Source organism: the organism of the source record quoted next, assembly GCF_019968985.1.
Source record: "MAG: Porospora cf. gigantea B chromosome Unknown PgB_NODE_56_length_51726_cov_119.965, whole genome shotgun sequence".
NCBI classification, from domain to species: Eukaryota; Apicomplexa; class Conoidasida; order Eugregarinorida; family Porosporidae; genus Porospora; species Porospora cf. gigantea B.
The window spans coordinates 1-14217 of NW_027179121.1; the positions used below are offsets into that span (position 1 = coordinate 1).

General features: G+C 54.3%; 12 protein-coding genes across 23 annotated transcripts; 8 read left to right on the forward strand and 4 right to left on the reverse strand.

Annotated features, from left to right (window-relative positions):
* Positions 1 to 1906, forward strand: KVP17_001764 (uncharacterized protein; the record flags this gene model as incomplete). 2 transcript variants are annotated; one of them, XM_068517463.1, is made up of 2 exons in its annotated part: positions 1 to 1637; positions 1693 to 1848. In XM_068517463.1, coding segments are annotated over 2 exons (1793 nt in total), but the record flags the coding sequence as incomplete, so codon positions are not given. The 2 variants fall into 2 exon arrangements, with proteins under 2 accessions (XP_068373055.1, XP_068373054.1); XM_068517462.1 differs by having other exon boundaries at positions 192 to 1712; positions 1829 to 1906.
* A 193-nt stretch (positions 1907 to 2099) lies between these two features.
* On the forward strand, positions 2100 to 2582 carry KVP17_001767 (uncharacterized protein; the record flags this gene model as incomplete). The annotated part of the gene is made up of 1 exon (XM_068517466.1): positions 2100 to 2582. One exon carries the CDS (start codon positions 2100 to 2102, stop codon positions 2580 to 2582), a length of 483 nt encoding a protein of 160 aa, XP_068373058.1.
* Positions 2583 to 2848: 266 nt separating this feature from the next.
* KVP17_001770 (uncharacterized protein) lies at positions 2849 to 3403 on the forward strand (the record flags this gene model as incomplete). Of its 2 annotated transcripts, XM_068517470.1 has the most annotated exons (2): positions 2849 to 3298; positions 3327 to 3365. In XM_068517470.1, the coding sequence occupies 2 exons, from the start codon at positions 2849 to 2851 to the stop codon at positions 3363 to 3365; spliced, it is 489 nt and encodes a 162-aa protein (XP_068373062.1). The 2 variants fall into 2 exon arrangements, with proteins under 2 accessions (XP_068373062.1, XP_068373063.1); XM_068517471.1 differs by having other exon boundaries at positions 2849 to 3403.
* Positions 3404 to 3458: 55 nt separating this feature from the next.
* KVP17_001751 (uncharacterized protein) lies at positions 3459 to 4805 on the reverse strand (the record flags this gene model as incomplete). Of its 2 annotated transcripts, XM_068517439.1 has the most annotated exons (3): positions 3459 to 3995; positions 4025 to 4630; positions 4659 to 4805. In XM_068517439.1, 3 exons carry the CDS (start codon positions 4803 to 4805, stop codon positions 3459 to 3461), a joined length of 1290 nt encoding a protein of 429 aa, XP_068373031.1. The 2 variants fall into 2 exon arrangements, with proteins under 2 accessions (XP_068373031.1, XP_068373032.1); XM_068517440.1 differs by having other exon boundaries at positions 4025 to 4744.
* A 410-nt stretch (positions 4806 to 5215) lies between these two features.
* KVP17_001750 (uncharacterized protein) lies at positions 5216 to 6104 on the forward strand (the record flags this gene model as incomplete). Of its 2 annotated transcripts, XM_068517438.1 has the most annotated exons (2): positions 5216 to 5336; positions 5365 to 6104. In XM_068517438.1, the coding sequence occupies 2 exons, from the start codon at positions 5216 to 5218 to the stop codon at positions 6102 to 6104; spliced, it is 861 nt and encodes a 286-aa protein (XP_068373030.1). The 2 variants fall into 2 exon arrangements, with proteins under 2 accessions (XP_068373030.1, XP_068373029.1); XM_068517437.1 differs by having other exon boundaries at positions 5331 to 6104.
* A 10-nt stretch (positions 6105 to 6114) lies between these two features.
* Positions 6115 to 6430, reverse strand: KVP17_005234 (uncharacterized protein; the record flags this gene model as incomplete). Its single annotated transcript, XM_068515040.1, has 2 exons — positions 6115 to 6245; positions 6274 to 6430. The coding sequence occupies 2 exons, from the start codon at positions 6428 to 6430 to the stop codon at positions 6115 to 6117; spliced, it is 288 nt and encodes a 95-aa protein (XP_068373081.1).
* Positions 6431 to 6617: 187 nt separating this feature from the next.
* Positions 6618 to 7181, forward strand: KVP17_001772 (uncharacterized protein; the record flags this gene model as incomplete). The annotated part of the gene is made up of 1 exon (XM_068517473.1): positions 6618 to 7181. The coding sequence occupies one exon, from the start codon at positions 6618 to 6620 to the stop codon at positions 7179 to 7181; it is 564 nt and encodes a 187-aa protein (XP_068373065.1).
* Positions 7182 to 7303: 122 nt separating this feature from the next.
* Positions 7304 to 9080, forward strand: KVP17_001749 (uncharacterized protein; the record flags this gene model as incomplete). Of its 3 annotated transcripts, XM_068517436.1 has the most annotated exons (3): positions 7304 to 8443; positions 8473 to 8905; positions 8935 to 9080. In XM_068517436.1, 3 exons carry the CDS (start codon positions 7304 to 7306, stop codon positions 9078 to 9080), a joined length of 1719 nt encoding a protein of 572 aa, XP_068373028.1.
* A 59-nt stretch (positions 9081 to 9139) lies between these two features.
* KVP17_001756 (uncharacterized protein) lies at positions 9140 to 9713 on the reverse strand (the record flags this gene model as incomplete). 2 transcript variants are annotated; one of them, XM_068517448.1, is made up of 2 exons in its annotated part: positions 9140 to 9289; positions 9318 to 9713. In XM_068517448.1, the coding sequence occupies 2 exons, from the start codon at positions 9711 to 9713 to the stop codon at positions 9140 to 9142; spliced, it is 546 nt and encodes a 181-aa protein (XP_068373040.1).
* Positions 9714 to 9914: 201 nt separating this feature from the next.
* On the forward strand, positions 9915 to 10449 carry KVP17_001768 (uncharacterized protein; the record flags this gene model as incomplete). Of its 2 annotated transcripts, XM_068517468.1 has the most annotated exons (2): positions 9915 to 10256; positions 10285 to 10449. In XM_068517468.1, 2 exons carry the CDS (start codon positions 9915 to 9917, stop codon positions 10447 to 10449), a joined length of 507 nt encoding a protein of 168 aa, XP_068373060.1. The 2 variants fall into 2 exon arrangements, with proteins under 2 accessions (XP_068373060.1, XP_068373059.1); XM_068517467.1 differs by having other exon boundaries at positions 9915 to 10322.
* Positions 10450 to 11045: 596 nt separating this feature from the next.
* Positions 11046 to 12325, reverse strand: KVP17_001758 (uncharacterized protein; the record flags this gene model as incomplete). Of its 3 annotated transcripts, XM_068517453.1 has the most annotated exons (2): positions 11046 to 11881; positions 11974 to 12325. In XM_068517453.1, the coding sequence occupies 2 exons, from the start codon at positions 12323 to 12325 to the stop codon at positions 11046 to 11048; spliced, it is 1188 nt and encodes a 395-aa protein (XP_068373045.1). The 3 variants fall into 3 exon arrangements, with proteins under 3 accessions (XP_068373045.1, XP_068373044.1, XP_068373043.1); XM_068517452.1 differs by lacking the exon at positions 11974 to 12325 and having other exon boundaries at positions 11046 to 11822; XM_068517451.1 differs by having other exon boundaries at positions 11837 to 12325.
* Positions 12326 to 12491: 166 nt separating this feature from the next.
* Positions 12492 to 14165, forward strand: KVP17_001775 (uncharacterized protein; the record flags this gene model as incomplete). 2 transcript variants are annotated; one of them, XM_068517477.1, is made up of 1 exon in its annotated part: positions 12492 to 14165. In XM_068517477.1, one exon carries the CDS (start codon positions 12492 to 12494, stop codon positions 14163 to 14165), a length of 1674 nt encoding a protein of 557 aa, XP_068373069.1. The 2 variants fall into 2 exon arrangements, with proteins under 2 accessions (XP_068373069.1, XP_068373068.1); XM_068517476.1 differs by having other exon boundaries at positions 12504 to 14165.
* Between the last annotated feature and the right edge of the window lie 52 nt (positions 14166 to 14217).

Sequence of the window (14217 nt, forward strand, 5' to 3'; positions counted from 1 at the left end):
CTCTGCCCGAAGGATTCGTTGTGGATCCGGAGACCCGAAACCTAACCTTGGTGCTCCGCCAAGACGATGCTATCAGCCAGCAGAGTAGCAAAAACAGCACGGAAAAGACCAGCGAGGCAGAGGTCAAGACTGGAACCCTAGCCGATTTCAAGCCCCGGAACTTCAACGACGTCCTAAACAGCAGCGCGCTGATGGGGCCCAGTATCTTCTCGGAGGTGGGCTCTAATCTGCAAGTGGACAAGCTCCGGTCAGAAATAGCCCAGCTTCAAGGGCACCTGACCCAGCTGCACGCCAGTGTGCAGTCCAGCAAACCTGTTTCGGAGCCGGCACTCCACGGCACTGTACTTCACATGCTGTCCGATGTTTCCTCTAGATTGGAACGCATCGAGAAGGATTCCACTCGTCGGAGATGTCGGAAATCACGAATGCTCACGTCTATAGCTTCTATATCTCGCCAGCCGAAACCTCTGCTCCGAAATGATACACATGTCCAACTGATTGACGACACCCGCCATTACCAGCAGAAGGCCATGATTGCTGAGCTCAGGCAGAAGCTGACGGACCAAATAGTCAGCCGTCTCCAGCATCAAGTTTTGGCAAATCGTCTACAAAAAATTTTGGAGCGTCGAAGGGAGGAGAACGACGTACTTCTCCTGACTAATGAGTGTGACAAGGTGTCAGCGCTGCACGCTGCGGTGGGCACCTACCGTAAGGAAGCGTGTGATCTTAAGACATTGGCGCTGGCAGCGGAAAACACTAACCGATATCTACAGTCGGAAGTCGTGGTGCTCCGCAAAGAGAAGGAGGAGAACGAGACGAAATACGAGGGTGTTTTGGCTCGTGAAGAGGCTGTACGACGTAGAGCCACCGACGTTGAGACAATGCGTGACCTTCTCCAGGCTCAAATCCACTCCCTGTGTCGAGACGAGAAGAACTTCCTAGCGCTGACTACAGCGTCCCGCCACCTCACTGAACAGGTGGCGGAGCTGAAGGAGCGGCTACAGGCCAAGGAAGCTGAGATGGCTGCTGTGGACAGCGAGAATGCCAGGCTGAAGAGCCTGCTGTCGCCCTCGATAAGAAAGTGCTTCGCGAATGATCCCAAGGACTACGACTACTTCGCCAGCACTGTTCTGAATTCAGACGCGAAATCATCAAAAGTCGAGAGCTTCAATCGTCACAAGTACGAGTCCCGCCGCTCGCGAGAACCCCGACGTCAGGCATCGAAGACATCTGAAGTGAAGGTGCTGCCCATCTTCGGTCACACCGAATACTCCCCTGTGCCCGGGGACCCTGTAGATGGGCTTGTGGCAACCTTCTCTAACGCACGTACCAACAAGATAATTTTTACACGAGTTAAGCGAGGTGTGTATCTTTTTGGACGTCTACCCGTTAAGATGTACAAGAACGGCACTGCTCTCGATGTAGACTTCGACAACCGAACATATTCTATCGAGGAATTCGTGGCCCTCCATGAGGACAAGGAGTTTCAAGCCCTGGATAACGCCGAAAGTGTCGAACCGCGGTTCATGTCGAATTTTACCCACCCGGAGTCCCCTAGAAATGCGTCCATGGTGGCTGAGTCGCGGCCTGACCGACCACCCCATTCACTCGATACGAGACCGTTCGATATTGGTTCAGTAGAATCCAGGACAGCGGATTCCAGAGCTGCAGACCATAGAACGCTAGATTCAGGCACAGACGATTCTAGACCGGTGGATACTAGACCTTCCAGACCAGTGGATACTAGACCTTCCAGACCAGTGGATACGAGACCTTCCAGACCAGTGGATACCAGACCTTCGAGACCAGTGGATACCAGACCTTCCAGACCAGTGGATACAAAGGTAATGGACTCGAGACATGTGGATACAAGGGTAATGGATTCGAGGCGAACAAACGATTCTAGACCAGTGCGTCCAAAAGCAATGGATTCCAGACCAATGGATTCAAAGGTAGTGGATTCGAGACATGTGAGCACAAGGGTCATGGATTCGAGACCAGTCAATACTAAGGTCATGGATTCGAGACCAGTGGATACAAGGGGAAGGGATTCGAGACCAGCAGATTCTAGACCAGTGGATTCCAGATCTGTTGAGTCGATGGCAGTGTTGAGGGCACCGGGAGATTCCAGGGCTCTCGTCTCCAGATCGGAGGATTTTAGGCAGGTGGACGCCCATATGGCGGAGACGCGTCCTCCTCATCCTATGCGAGATGGCGCTCAGCCCCCTCCTACTTTTATGGACGGAAACTTCAGAAGGTCTTTGCCAGTGAAAACTTGGCCTGGCTTCAATGCTGACCACCGCCAACCCAAGGACCACACTGTTCCGAAAATGGAGCCTCGCGTTGTCTCTCGTCGCCCTCCCCGCCGACTACCTCTCACCGAGGTCCCTCGTTACGTCTACAACTACCCATCGCCACCTCTGCAAAACCCCGCCTTCACGACGCCACATGGGAGTACGAAGCGACCCCTCGACGCTCGGTGGAGTCCTTCCAATTCCATGAGTCGGCGCGTCGCGACGTACAACGAGAGTCGGTGTGTGCAGCCGCCGCAACATCACGTGACTGCATTCGCCCGTATGTGAAATGGTTTGTGAGCCGAAAACTATTTCTGTCGACCCCACCCTTCTCATCTATCGTTCCACGTAATACAGAATGTCCGTTTTCGCTGACAAAATACGAATCGCTCAAAGTAGCGCAGGAGTCATGCCGTACCAGGACGAGCTGCTCCAAGTAGAGGCGGGAGCACCTCGGTCTTTATGGAAGGTTGTGTCCGACGGCCTCTTAAAGCCGTTCCAGCCAATTGGAACAGACCGTCGAGTGTCATAGATATATACGTGACCGAATTCCGATGCATCCCGCACGTCTGCTAAAGCAGCAGTCCGAGCTGGAGTACGAGGCAAGTCTCGTCGAGGTCAGCGTCGAGCAGGCCGATATGGAAATCAGAGCGCTGGAGGAGCAGCTAGAGGAGCTGAAGAGGGAGCAGGCGGCGGTCGTTGCCAGAACTGAGGTTTTACGCCACGAGTTGGCAGACGATGTTAGGGAGTTAACTCATTCGTCAAGTCGTCGAGCTCAACTTGAAGACATGGTCAGCCAGGCTTTCGTAGGACTAGAAACGGTGAAGGGCGCGATGGTTACGGAAGATGCCCAACAGGAGCAGGAGCTGAAGCGGCTGGAGGAGCAAAGGTCCGCGATATCTGAAGTGCTGAAGAACTCCTTAGGCTACTTGCAGTCCGTAGTGGATATATGCGAGCCCGTAGTGGAATGCCCTGGGGACACTGCACTGGAAGATGAGATCGCGGTGGGTGTCGGCGGCAGTTGTTACGCAGCGGTTGCAGAAGGAGAACGCAGGACTGAAGATGTTGTGACTCCTTCGGTGCGGATGTTGTGTGATCCTAACTGTTGAACTACGTCTGCAGCAGTGCATATGCGAATACAAGGGTCTTTAACACATCGTAAGCTCACGGCCGCAAGGTAAAGTCGTCCTGGCTGAGAAGTTCCAGAGAGCCGTCATAGAAGAGGTTGCCCTCAACCTTGCGTGAGAAACTGCTCGTCTGAAGTTGATTCAGCACGTCGTCCGTCTTGTAGGCCCGCGTTTGCTCCGGGAATGCAGCAGCGGGTACGGTGTGGCCGACCGCGTGTAGCGGATGCCACAGCTGTTCGAATATGCTTTGTGTGTCCATCGAGAGCTGCACGGACATCACTATCGATTGAAGGTCGGGGGGAAGTCTCATTAGGTTCGTTTCCAACTTGAGATACGCTAGGGCGACCTCTGCACTGCAGTCGCTGTGAGAGGAGGCTGTAGGGGAACCCCCCTGAACTGACAGTGAATTGCGCTTCGACTGCGGAGATGAAGCGAAGAGCTTGTCGTCGTCGTACGGCGACCGCAGGTCGACGGAGTACCGACTTGGGTGACCTGGTGAGCTGGCGTCGGACTGCCTTAGACACGTCTCCGTAATCAGTGCCTCGTAGTAGTCAGCGTACTCCCCGTTAAGAATCTGCGGTTACAGACACCTGGCGTCCTCACTTTTCCCAAAATGGTAGGGCCTGACTTGACGATCTCTGCGAAGTTGCGGTGAGCCAGAGGCTTCTGAGGGACAAACGTCTTGTTGTTGCCGAGACGCACACGAAGGACGCTGAAACCGTTGGCGTTGACGTGAGGGGGACCTTTCCGTGACAGAGGAATCGGCGATTGAACACGTTGGTACATGGCAGTGCCCGACCTCTCGAGGTCATCGAATGCGGCACGGATGATGCCTTCGTAATCCCGCCATCCGTACCACCACGTCTCCCAAAATCTCCAGAGATTGTAGGCAGCACGTTTGGTGGTCTCATCGTGATAGTACGAACAAAACTTTCCCATCTCAAGGTAAGGACACTTCAAGCGGTTAAAGCAGGCCTGACTCTGAAAGCATATGGGGTGAAACATCTTCTCGAACGAAGAATGCGCGAAACAGCAGTAACCATCGGGGCACTTCACTCCAAGCGGGCAGTCAACGGGGATGAAGAAGATACTGAAAACGTCTCGTCGTAAAACTTTGTACCCAACGAAAGGTTCCCTAGCATTGGCGTCGAAGTTTCGCGTCACGGGGAAAATCATTACGTCGGGTAGTTCATCGAACGCCTCTAGCGCCTGCGTTATTGGCGAGCCCGATGCCCACCTCTTTGGGTAATTCCTGCCGCCCAGTGTCAGGTCGGGAAGGAGGGCCTGAGCCGCGGCGGCCCACTGGTGACAACAATGCTTCATGACTTTGGATATCTGATGGGAGGGGGGTTGCTGCCTTACCCAATGGACAAGCGGGCTGCATCTGCAATAATAATCCACAATAGTCCAATTTAGACGAAATTAGTGTGAACCACCTCCTCGCGAAACAGAGTGCTCAAAAAAAATTAACTGATGAATGGACATGTCTGCAAAGATTATGTAGGGCTGTATAATCGCATTCAATTGTGTTTTCCGACTGCATCCTGCTCTTGTGTACGAATGACTGCGATCCCCCTGTGTCAAATGATTAAACCAATGACTCCTACCTGTGTGAAATGATTAAACCAATGATTCCTACCTGTATCAAACTGCGTTGTTGATTCGCGAAAGTCAGAAATAATGCGCCTGGTGAATCGGTGGTGTTTCCTTCTTGCGATGGCGGGGGTGCTTACCTTCGCCATGCTACATCGTGGAACCGTGCTCCCAATACGGCGGAAATTTAGGCAGGCTTTGATGGTTCGGCGCGGCGTACCGAGACCACAAACACCTGCAGGGCCATCACCTGAGCCCTTGAGGTTCCCACGATGGCATAAGGTTAAACCTGCAGTAGAGCCGTCTGTGTTCGTTCATGACAGTGAGCTTACGAGACTTGACGAACGCAGGCTCCTTTTTGCGGAACCAAAAGAAGCAAGGAAGAATAATGATTCTGGCGATGTCTCGTTGGCTGGACCTGTCATCACGCCGATTCATCCGCGAGAACCGGAAACGTCTGGGACTTGGGCAGGGAGTTCGGATGATGTTTGTTGCTCAAGATCCTGGGGAGCTTGCTGAGCTACGCGACTTTCGACAGTCTTTCTTAGACGAGGCGGAGTTACATGGAGATATGCTGGTGCTTCCGTTCGACATGACGCCAACAGACTACGCATTGTTTGTGGACTACTGGGTGGACTCGAAGTTCCGAGACCTGGACTTCATTGTCAAGCACAACTGCTCCCGGTCCCTAGTGAACTGGCCACGAGTGCTGGAGTTTCTCAGCACTAAAGACGCGCAGTGGTCCTCCAGGCCAGTACTCTATGGCTGGATAACTGTGCGGTCACACGGTACGCGCCCACCTAAACGACGTGGTAAGCCGTTCTTCGTGGAGCCAAATATTTTTGTGCTTTCACGAGTTGCGGTGCAGCTGATTCTGGAAAAGGCTGAGAGTTCGTCCTTGGGAGAGCTGGACATCGCAGTTTCGAGCCGTATTGACATCAAGCACGCACCTAACCTGCCGCCGACAGCGGAGTCCAGACAGCATCTTAAGCGCACGTTTCACTGCGAGGATTTATGGGTTTGGTGGGCACCTGACGTCTGGGACGCCCGCTGGGAGGTCGGGATGAAGGAGCTGCAAGACGAATGCTGAAGGGCAGAAGTCACCGGCGACGAACGATAAAATCTTTCGCCTCGTTTATCTTGCCAGCCAGAAAGGTGCTTCCGCCATTGTCAGGGTGATTCCGAAGCATGAGCTGTTTGTGTCTTGTGGATACGGTATCCGCCGACGCCGCTGAATCAGCGGTCCACGTCCCACTCACAAGGTGGAAGATTGAGGATCCGGTAGGCCTCGCTAGTGTTCATGGTGCTTCTAAAAGCTGCCGACCTGCGAGCCAAGGCTTGCAATGCGACAACGCTCATCAACGCACAAGACGCCCCGACAATAAGTCGCGGCCGCTGAAGCACCAGGTCAAGCATGGAATTTGTCGATTCTAGAACTCCTGTGCGTTTTCAGAGTATGAGCGTATTCAATCAAACGTGTGGGACTTCGTCAAACACATAAGCCGGAGCCAGGCCGGCCTCCGGCCGGCCGGAGATTGTCGACTTTGGCGAATGTCCGTTTTGTCCCATTAAATGGTTGGTTTTCGCCCACCCTGCAGCCGCAATGACCAAGTACTGCCGAGCGGAACCGAACTCAAACTGTGCCAAGGCCAAGGCCAATGACGTTCGCTCATCCTTCAAGAACATGGTGGAGCTCTGTAACGTCGTCAAGGGCATGAGCATTGGCGACTGCAAGCAATACCTCGATGACGTTCTCAACAAGAGGCGTTGTGTGCCGTACTTCCACTTCAACGGAGGTATTGGACGCACTGCGCAGGCCAAGGAGTGGAACGCCAGTCAAGGCCGCTGGCCCGAGAAGTCCGTGCGAAACCTCAAAAAAGTTCTGGACAACGCCGTTAACAACGCTAAGGTTAAGGAGCTGGATACCGATACTATGTACATCTATCACGCCTTCGCTAACCGCGCTCGTAAGGGCCGCAGACGCAAGTACAGAGCCCACGGTCGTATCAATCCGTGGATGTCTAATCCTTGCCACGTCGAGCTTATCCTAGCTCCCCTCAACGATGAGGTGAAGCCTGTCGAGAACGCCGAGCAGGTGCCGCTCACAAAATGGGCTCTGCAGAAGGAGATGCTGCGAGTGGGAGGAGGTATTGGAGTGGAGCTTTAGCGCAGATACTTGGAAATTCGGCACAAACTAAACATCTAATCGTAGATCGAACACATGCATAGTAGCATTGCCACAGCCACAACTACGCTTCGCAGAACCCAGTTCTAACGAAAATTTGCGTTATGAGTGATAGTTATCCGCCGCCGCCGCCTGAGATCACTGAAGCGTTGCAGAAAGCAGAGCGAGACGGTACCCTTAAGACCACTGACTGGGGCAGTGAGTTTTTACTGGGTGCGAGTTGGGATCCCCTGCAAGGTGTGCACCCTCGAGACATCCATGCGGAAGCCAACAGCCAATGGAAGAACCACGACGTTGAGGCCGCTGTGGAATTGTGGAAGAGGGCGCTCAAGGAAAGTTTAAAGTTGTCGGTTTCCCAGCCAGACAAGGAGCTGTTCGACTTGGGCATGACCTGTCGGCTTAACTTGGCCCAGGCATATTTGGATCTCGAAGACTACGAATCGGTGTTGAACCAGACCCAAGTGGTGCTTAACTACGATGGATCCAGCCCGAAGGCACTGTATAGGCGCGCTCAGGCGCAGATGGCCCTTGGCAACGTGGATATGGTTCTGGAAACGTGCTCGCGGTTGTTGGCTGACCAACCTGAGAACTCTGCCGTGCAGGCCCTCATACAGAAGGCGCAGCAGGCACAAAGGGACACCCAGAAGGCTCAAGACGTGTTCTACAAAAGGGCGTTCGACAAGCAGAGAGCGAGGCCCGAGCTAATAGAAGCGCCGGAGGCTTTGGCGGAAAGCGCTGACGTACTTATCGCATGGAAGCATGACACCGACGAGGCGCTGGGTCCTGACACCTTGTGGAACCAACCTGCAGAGATGCGATACCAGAAGGAGCCACCTCGCGCCTGCACGTTGACCTTCCCGTTCGCCCTTCTCTTCGCCTTACAGAACGCGTTGTTCCTCCACAACAAGGATCCCTGGAGCAGGGGTTTGCGGTCACTACTGCACCGTAAGTTGGTGAACCGGGAAACGTTGCGGCCCACGGGGAAGCGCCCGCTGTGCCTCTACGTACTAGGCGCGCGTGGCGACGCGGAGTTCCAGGCGTCCTGGGTGGCACTTCTCGAGCGGCTACCCATGGTTGACCATCTCCGTGTGGTTTTGATCGGATTCATGGACGATGACGACCAAATCGGTACGCGTCTAGCTCCGCACACGCTCTCACCTCCGCTGTGCAAGCCCGTACAGGGGTCGCAGCACCGCACGGTGAAGGTACAGATGTTCAAGGGCTCCTTCCAGGAGTTCGTGGCTGTAAGCGAAATCGAACCCTCCCAATGCAGATCCAGACCGCTCTGGAGCGCCGCAAGCGCAATGAGCCGGTCAAGGAAGGCCTACTCGACCTCCTCACAGCCTTCCCACCAGCTGGAAGCGTTCTGAGCGACCCACAGTGGGATCTGTATCCAGACATGGTGTTCGTGTCCCACCCCGACCTCTCTGGTCACTTCGCTTCTTGGATACCGGCCTTCTCCTATTTGCTGGCCAGGGGAATCCTCACGGTATTTGGGCTGCTGTCGTCCAAGAAGTCCATAAACTACGAAGCGATCCAGATCCCGGCTCTCATGGACTTCCTTGGGGCCGCAGTAGTAATGCCACCTACAAGATGTCCATACGCGGCCATTCCTATCCAACCTCTCGAGAAGCCTTTATTTAGTCACTACGAAGGCGACCGTGCTGTACTTGAAGTCACAGATGACATTTTGGCGCGGAATGAATGTAAGGCCCTGGGACAGAGCTTAATGCAGTCGTCTTCGCCGTCATGGGCTGTGACTCGACCTCCACCGCCAGTTTGGTCTACAGCGAGAAGGACATCGCCCTTCTTGCCGCCCGCATGCGCAAACTTCGCGTGGATACGGACTCCCAAGAGATCCATAACGCCTGCAAGTTTTGATGCACACTTTTCACAGAAACGCTTGAACCAAATTGAATAACTTCTCAACCAGGGCGAGTTCAGCACTCTGTCGCTGACTCCACCAACTTAGTCAGTGCCTCTCGAAGGCCGTCACCTCCAAAACCAGACACCGTGTCACAGCAGAGCACCCACTTCTTCGGAAGGCCGAGCGCGATGCTAAGCTCCTCCGCGACAGCAGACGACAGGTCCTGCATGCGGCACCCAGATCCGACCTACATTCTTATTTGCGCACACAACGAAGGGAACTTCTCTGTCTCCCAAGCTCGTCAGCATCTCCTCAAGAGTGGCCTTGGCATCCGACCACCGCTGTGGATCAGCGGAATCCACCACAAAGAGAACGCCTTGCGCTTCTTCCAAATAATGTCGCCAGCGGCCGCCCTGACCCCCGACGTCCCACATCAGTATCCGTTTGCTCCGATTATAAGGAAGATTGGCAATGTTGAAACCCAGCGTGGGCGTGATCGCAGTGGGATCCTGGAACCGTAACCCAAACAGCCGTTTATACGTGTTCAACATCGTAGTCTTCCCCGCGTTTGCCGGACCCACCAACAAAATCTTAATCTCTCTCCGCCGCCAGTGGGCATTATACAACCCAGAAAGCAAGGTGAACATTAATGACGTTTTATATTGTTGTAGACATCGTTCTGCGTACATTTTGATACAAGCAATCACTCATATCGAATCATAATGTGCTGTGGGTTCGCCCAAAGCGAGGGTTAAGCCGGAATTTCCGCCTGAGGCATTGGGAGCCGGCACTCTGCAGTACGTTGATGTGAGTATTCAGTTGCTACAATCCCGGCTAATTGCGTATTAATGAGAGTAGTGTTCGCCGGTATATCGCAGTTGGCTGACACGTCACTTTGGATTGACGAGGACGTCACGTTTGAGCGATTGGAGACGCTGTGCTTGGACGCTATAAACGAGGTTCTGCCTGGCGACGCTCTGCGTCTTCGGTTTCTTTGTATGGGTCGCCTTATTGAGGGGGACAGTCTGGATAGGGTGACTACAGTTGTGGGCGATTCTGCCCCAACGATACAGTGCAGCGTGCTCAACGAAGCTCGACCTCCAGAATCTGAGAGGCACACACAAGATCAGTCGCAGCAGAGCATCGAGCGATCGATAGATTACACAGGCAGAGAAGCATGGTCCGTGATTGTGAGTGCTGCGTGTCGGCCACACGCAGACGCTATCCGGCCTGGTCCTGGGACTATGTGTGTCTGACCGACTGCGACGTCCTGATCGATACGACATGCTCGCGACAGTTTTCTTGTACTGGTTCGCGACTTGCTGGATGGCAATGTTCGTCTGCAACACTGTGGTGTGCGCCAAGCAGCGCCTGCTGCCCTAAAACGCATTGATTAAATCGGATGTTCGCTCTCAGCGACGGAAGGGAGTTTGTGTGTCAGCCACAACGCTCGAGGAGGCGACATTTCGTCGAAGAAGCTGATGGCGGAGAACGAGAAGTGTGCTTAGTCGAAGAGATGGAGGCCATCGAGTGTCCGGCAACAGGAGTTTCGAGCGGCTTCGACTTTTTAGATCACACTGCTGACGTCATCATCAGCACCTGGGCTGACTGCTTTCTCTGCTGCGTGAAAGAAATGGTTACAGGATTCGGGGAGTTTGTGGCACCAGACATGTCGTCGATAGCTTCACGACACATACAACTGTCTCTCAGTGATGTCACCCCCCAACAGTACCTGGTACGCCTCATGGATGAGGTGCTGGCTCTCTACGGAGAAGAGTACTTTGTGGCCAAGGAAGTGTGTGAGTTTGAGCTTCAATCGAGCGTAGCGATCACATGCAACGAGGCAGGTCAAATATCCGGCCACCTGATTCTGGCAGGAGGGGTGTTCGAGCAAGGCGTGCATACGCCGGGGACCGAAATCAAAGCCATTACTCGTCACGGAGTGAGCGTGCTGCAGGACGGCGACCTCTTCAAAACTTCTATACTTGTGGACATTTAGTGTAGTAAACAGCCCAGTTGTTCTTGTCGAACACAACGTCGTCCATCGTAAGGCCTGGACACTGCAGCTCATCTATTTCCTGACGAGAGAAAACATGATAGTAGCGCTGGAAGGTGCGAAGCCCAGACTCGGTAACGCCGCTGCCGTCGACGCTGCCAGAAGCCAACTTCTCTTGCAGGTGCCACGGCACGAAGCAATCTGCCGCAGCGAACTCCCGACCGCCCACGCTGTCGTTCCCCTGTTCTTTTGCCCATACGTACAGCAGCATCCGCCCTCCAGGTCGGAGTAGCCGCGCAAGCTCGACTAGAGCGGCACGGCGCCTCTCCTCCGTCGAGATGTGATGCAGGACGGCAATGGCGATGATGGCGTCACACACTGCCGGTCTGTAGGCCGTGTGCATCATGTCCTCCACCACAAGCGGCGGCCAGGAGGGCAGGCCCATCGTAAGGTGCTTCTCCTGACAGCACTCCAGCAGGCCGCGAGTACGATCGCTTCCCATCCACATCTTGTCAGCGGCTCGAAGGGAGTACTTGCCGTTGCCGCAGCCAATGTCGAACACGACGCTACCAGACGCCAAACTGTCAAGGAATCGCTGCACCCGAGGCCAGGGCTTGTATCGTGTGTTACTGAAGTGCTTGGCGATGACGGAGTAGACGGAATGCACGTGCTGCTCCTCCCATTCGGAGGCGTCGGCTTCGTTTTTAGGCACCAATGCAGGCGTGCACGTCTTGTTAGACGGCACGGTTTTACCCTTCATATGCTCATTTTCTCCTAATCGTGGTAACCAGCCCAAGGTTCTGTTGGTGTTGAAAGCTTCTGAAACACATCTATCTCAGTCTGCGCTTTCTGACGTTCAGGTTCAAAGGTTACACCCTTCAGTTCTAGTATTCGTCGTCGTAGAAGCTTACGATAACGTATGGCTTCGTTGAGAGCATTGTGGCGTTCCTCTACCACTTCCTTGGGCAGCCTGGGGTGATCCCAGGACAGGACCTCCACGATGGATTCCAGCACCGAAGCCGTGAGCGGCCCATCGTGCCGTCTAGACTTCATAATGTGCCTTCGCAAGTTGGCATTGGTGCGTTCCTGGTCTCTTCTGATTATATCACTTATCGGCACGTTGCTTTCGGCAGACTCGATACACTGTTGAGAGGAGATGGATCCAGTGTTGCACACGTCGAACACGAGACTCTCTGGCGCCTTGCGACCAAAGTCTAGTCGGTGGATGTTAGCCGTGGGTTTGCGTTTACGCAAACCGTGCATAGATCACAAATATGATAATATGCTTCTGGGAGAGCTGAAATCCGTGGAGCTACGCCCGGATCATGAAACAACCGCTGGTACGTAACAAAATCAGTACGGATGTTTCTGGTGTGTGGCTTTATGCACCAGGATGGCATGCTTACTAAATCCATAATTACCGGCGAGAATGCAAGCACCGATGCCGAGGGCGGGACCAATCATGGTTGTCGAGGCTAACAGAGACCAAGGGAAAGAGGCCCAGCTGTCGAACCTCCAGGCGGGAAAGACCATCGCCGATTTCGTGCGTACGACACTCGGACCGAAGGCTTGTCTGAAGATGCTGCTTGACCCAATGGGAGGAATCGTCTTAACTAACGATGGCAACGCCATTTTGCGGGAAATCGACGTGACCCATCCTGCGGCTAAGAGCGTGATCGAGCTCTCTCGTGCCCTTGACGAGGAGACGGGCGACGGTACGACTTCGGTCGTCATCCTCGCTGGAGAAATGCTAGCCGCCAGTGAGCAGTTCCTGACCAAGCGCATCATTCATCCTACCGTGATGGTGAAGGGATACATGCTGGCTCTAGATTTTTGTCTCTCCAAGTTGGAGTCCATCGCACTCCATTTGGACTTGAACGACCGTACCCGTCTTGTGGAGGTGGTGAATTCGTGCCTCAACACGAAGTTCTGTGCTAGGTGGGGATCGAAGGTAGCGGAGCTCGCTCTGGAGGCTGCGGAGACCGTGCAGGAGATGGACGGCAGCATCAGGAACATCGACATCAAACGCAATGCCCGCGTGATAAAGATCCCTGGTGGGGAGTGGGAGGAGTCCCGCGTCTTGAAGGGTATCATGATCAACAAGGATGTGGTGCATGCGAAGATGCGCAGGTCGGTGAGGAACCCACGAATCTGTCTGCTGGACTGCACCCTAGAGTATAAGAAGGGTGAGTCGATGACCAACATCGAGATATCTAACGACGACGACTTCGCTGCCATCTTGGACCAGGAGGAAAAGGAGATCAAGAAGATGTGCGAGAGCATCATCAACTCCGGCGCCACGGTGTGCTTTACGGAGAAGGGAGTCAGTGACCTGGCACAACACTTCCTTCTGAAGGCAGGCATCAGTGTAGTCCGCCGGATCAAGAAGACTGACAACAACAGGCTGGCCCGCGTGTGTGGAGCCACCATCGTCAATCGACTGGAGGAGCTAAAGCCTGCAGATGTCGGATCTAGAGCCGGTCTCTTCGAGATCCGCAAGATTGGTGACGAGTACTACGCTTTTGTGGAGGACTGTGCAGACCCTAAGGCGTGCACCATCATACTGCGAGGTGCCTCTAAGGACTCCCTGAACGAGATAGAGCGGAACCTGAACGACGCGATGTTCGCAGCCCGTAACATTCTTTTGGAGGGCAAGCTGCTGCCAGGTGGAGGTGCCACGGAGATGGAGCTCGCTTGTCGCGTAAACGATCACGCCGCGAAGGTGGAAGGCCTGGCCCAGTGGCCTTTCAAAGCTGTCGCTACCGCCTTGGAGGCGATTCCCCGCACACTAGCCCAGAACTGCGGCGCCGAGGTCGTCAGAAAGATGACTTCACTCCGCGCGAAACATGCCGACGCCGGACAGGGATGCAACATCGGATTCGATGGCCAAACCGGCGACATCGTAGATGTTGTCGAGAACGGCATCTGGGACACGTACACCGTTAAGGTACAAGTGCTGAAAACTGCCATTGAGGCGGCGTGCATGATCGTCCGCATCGATGACGTGCTCTCTGGGGTTAAGCCTCCGTCCAACAAGACGGACGAGCCGCAGGTCACGAACTACGAGGCGCCACAACAATTTGGAGATTCTCGCGATGGCTAACAATCTATCAATCCACTAAACACAAAAGGGGGAGGGATGCTGGTAGTAGGGG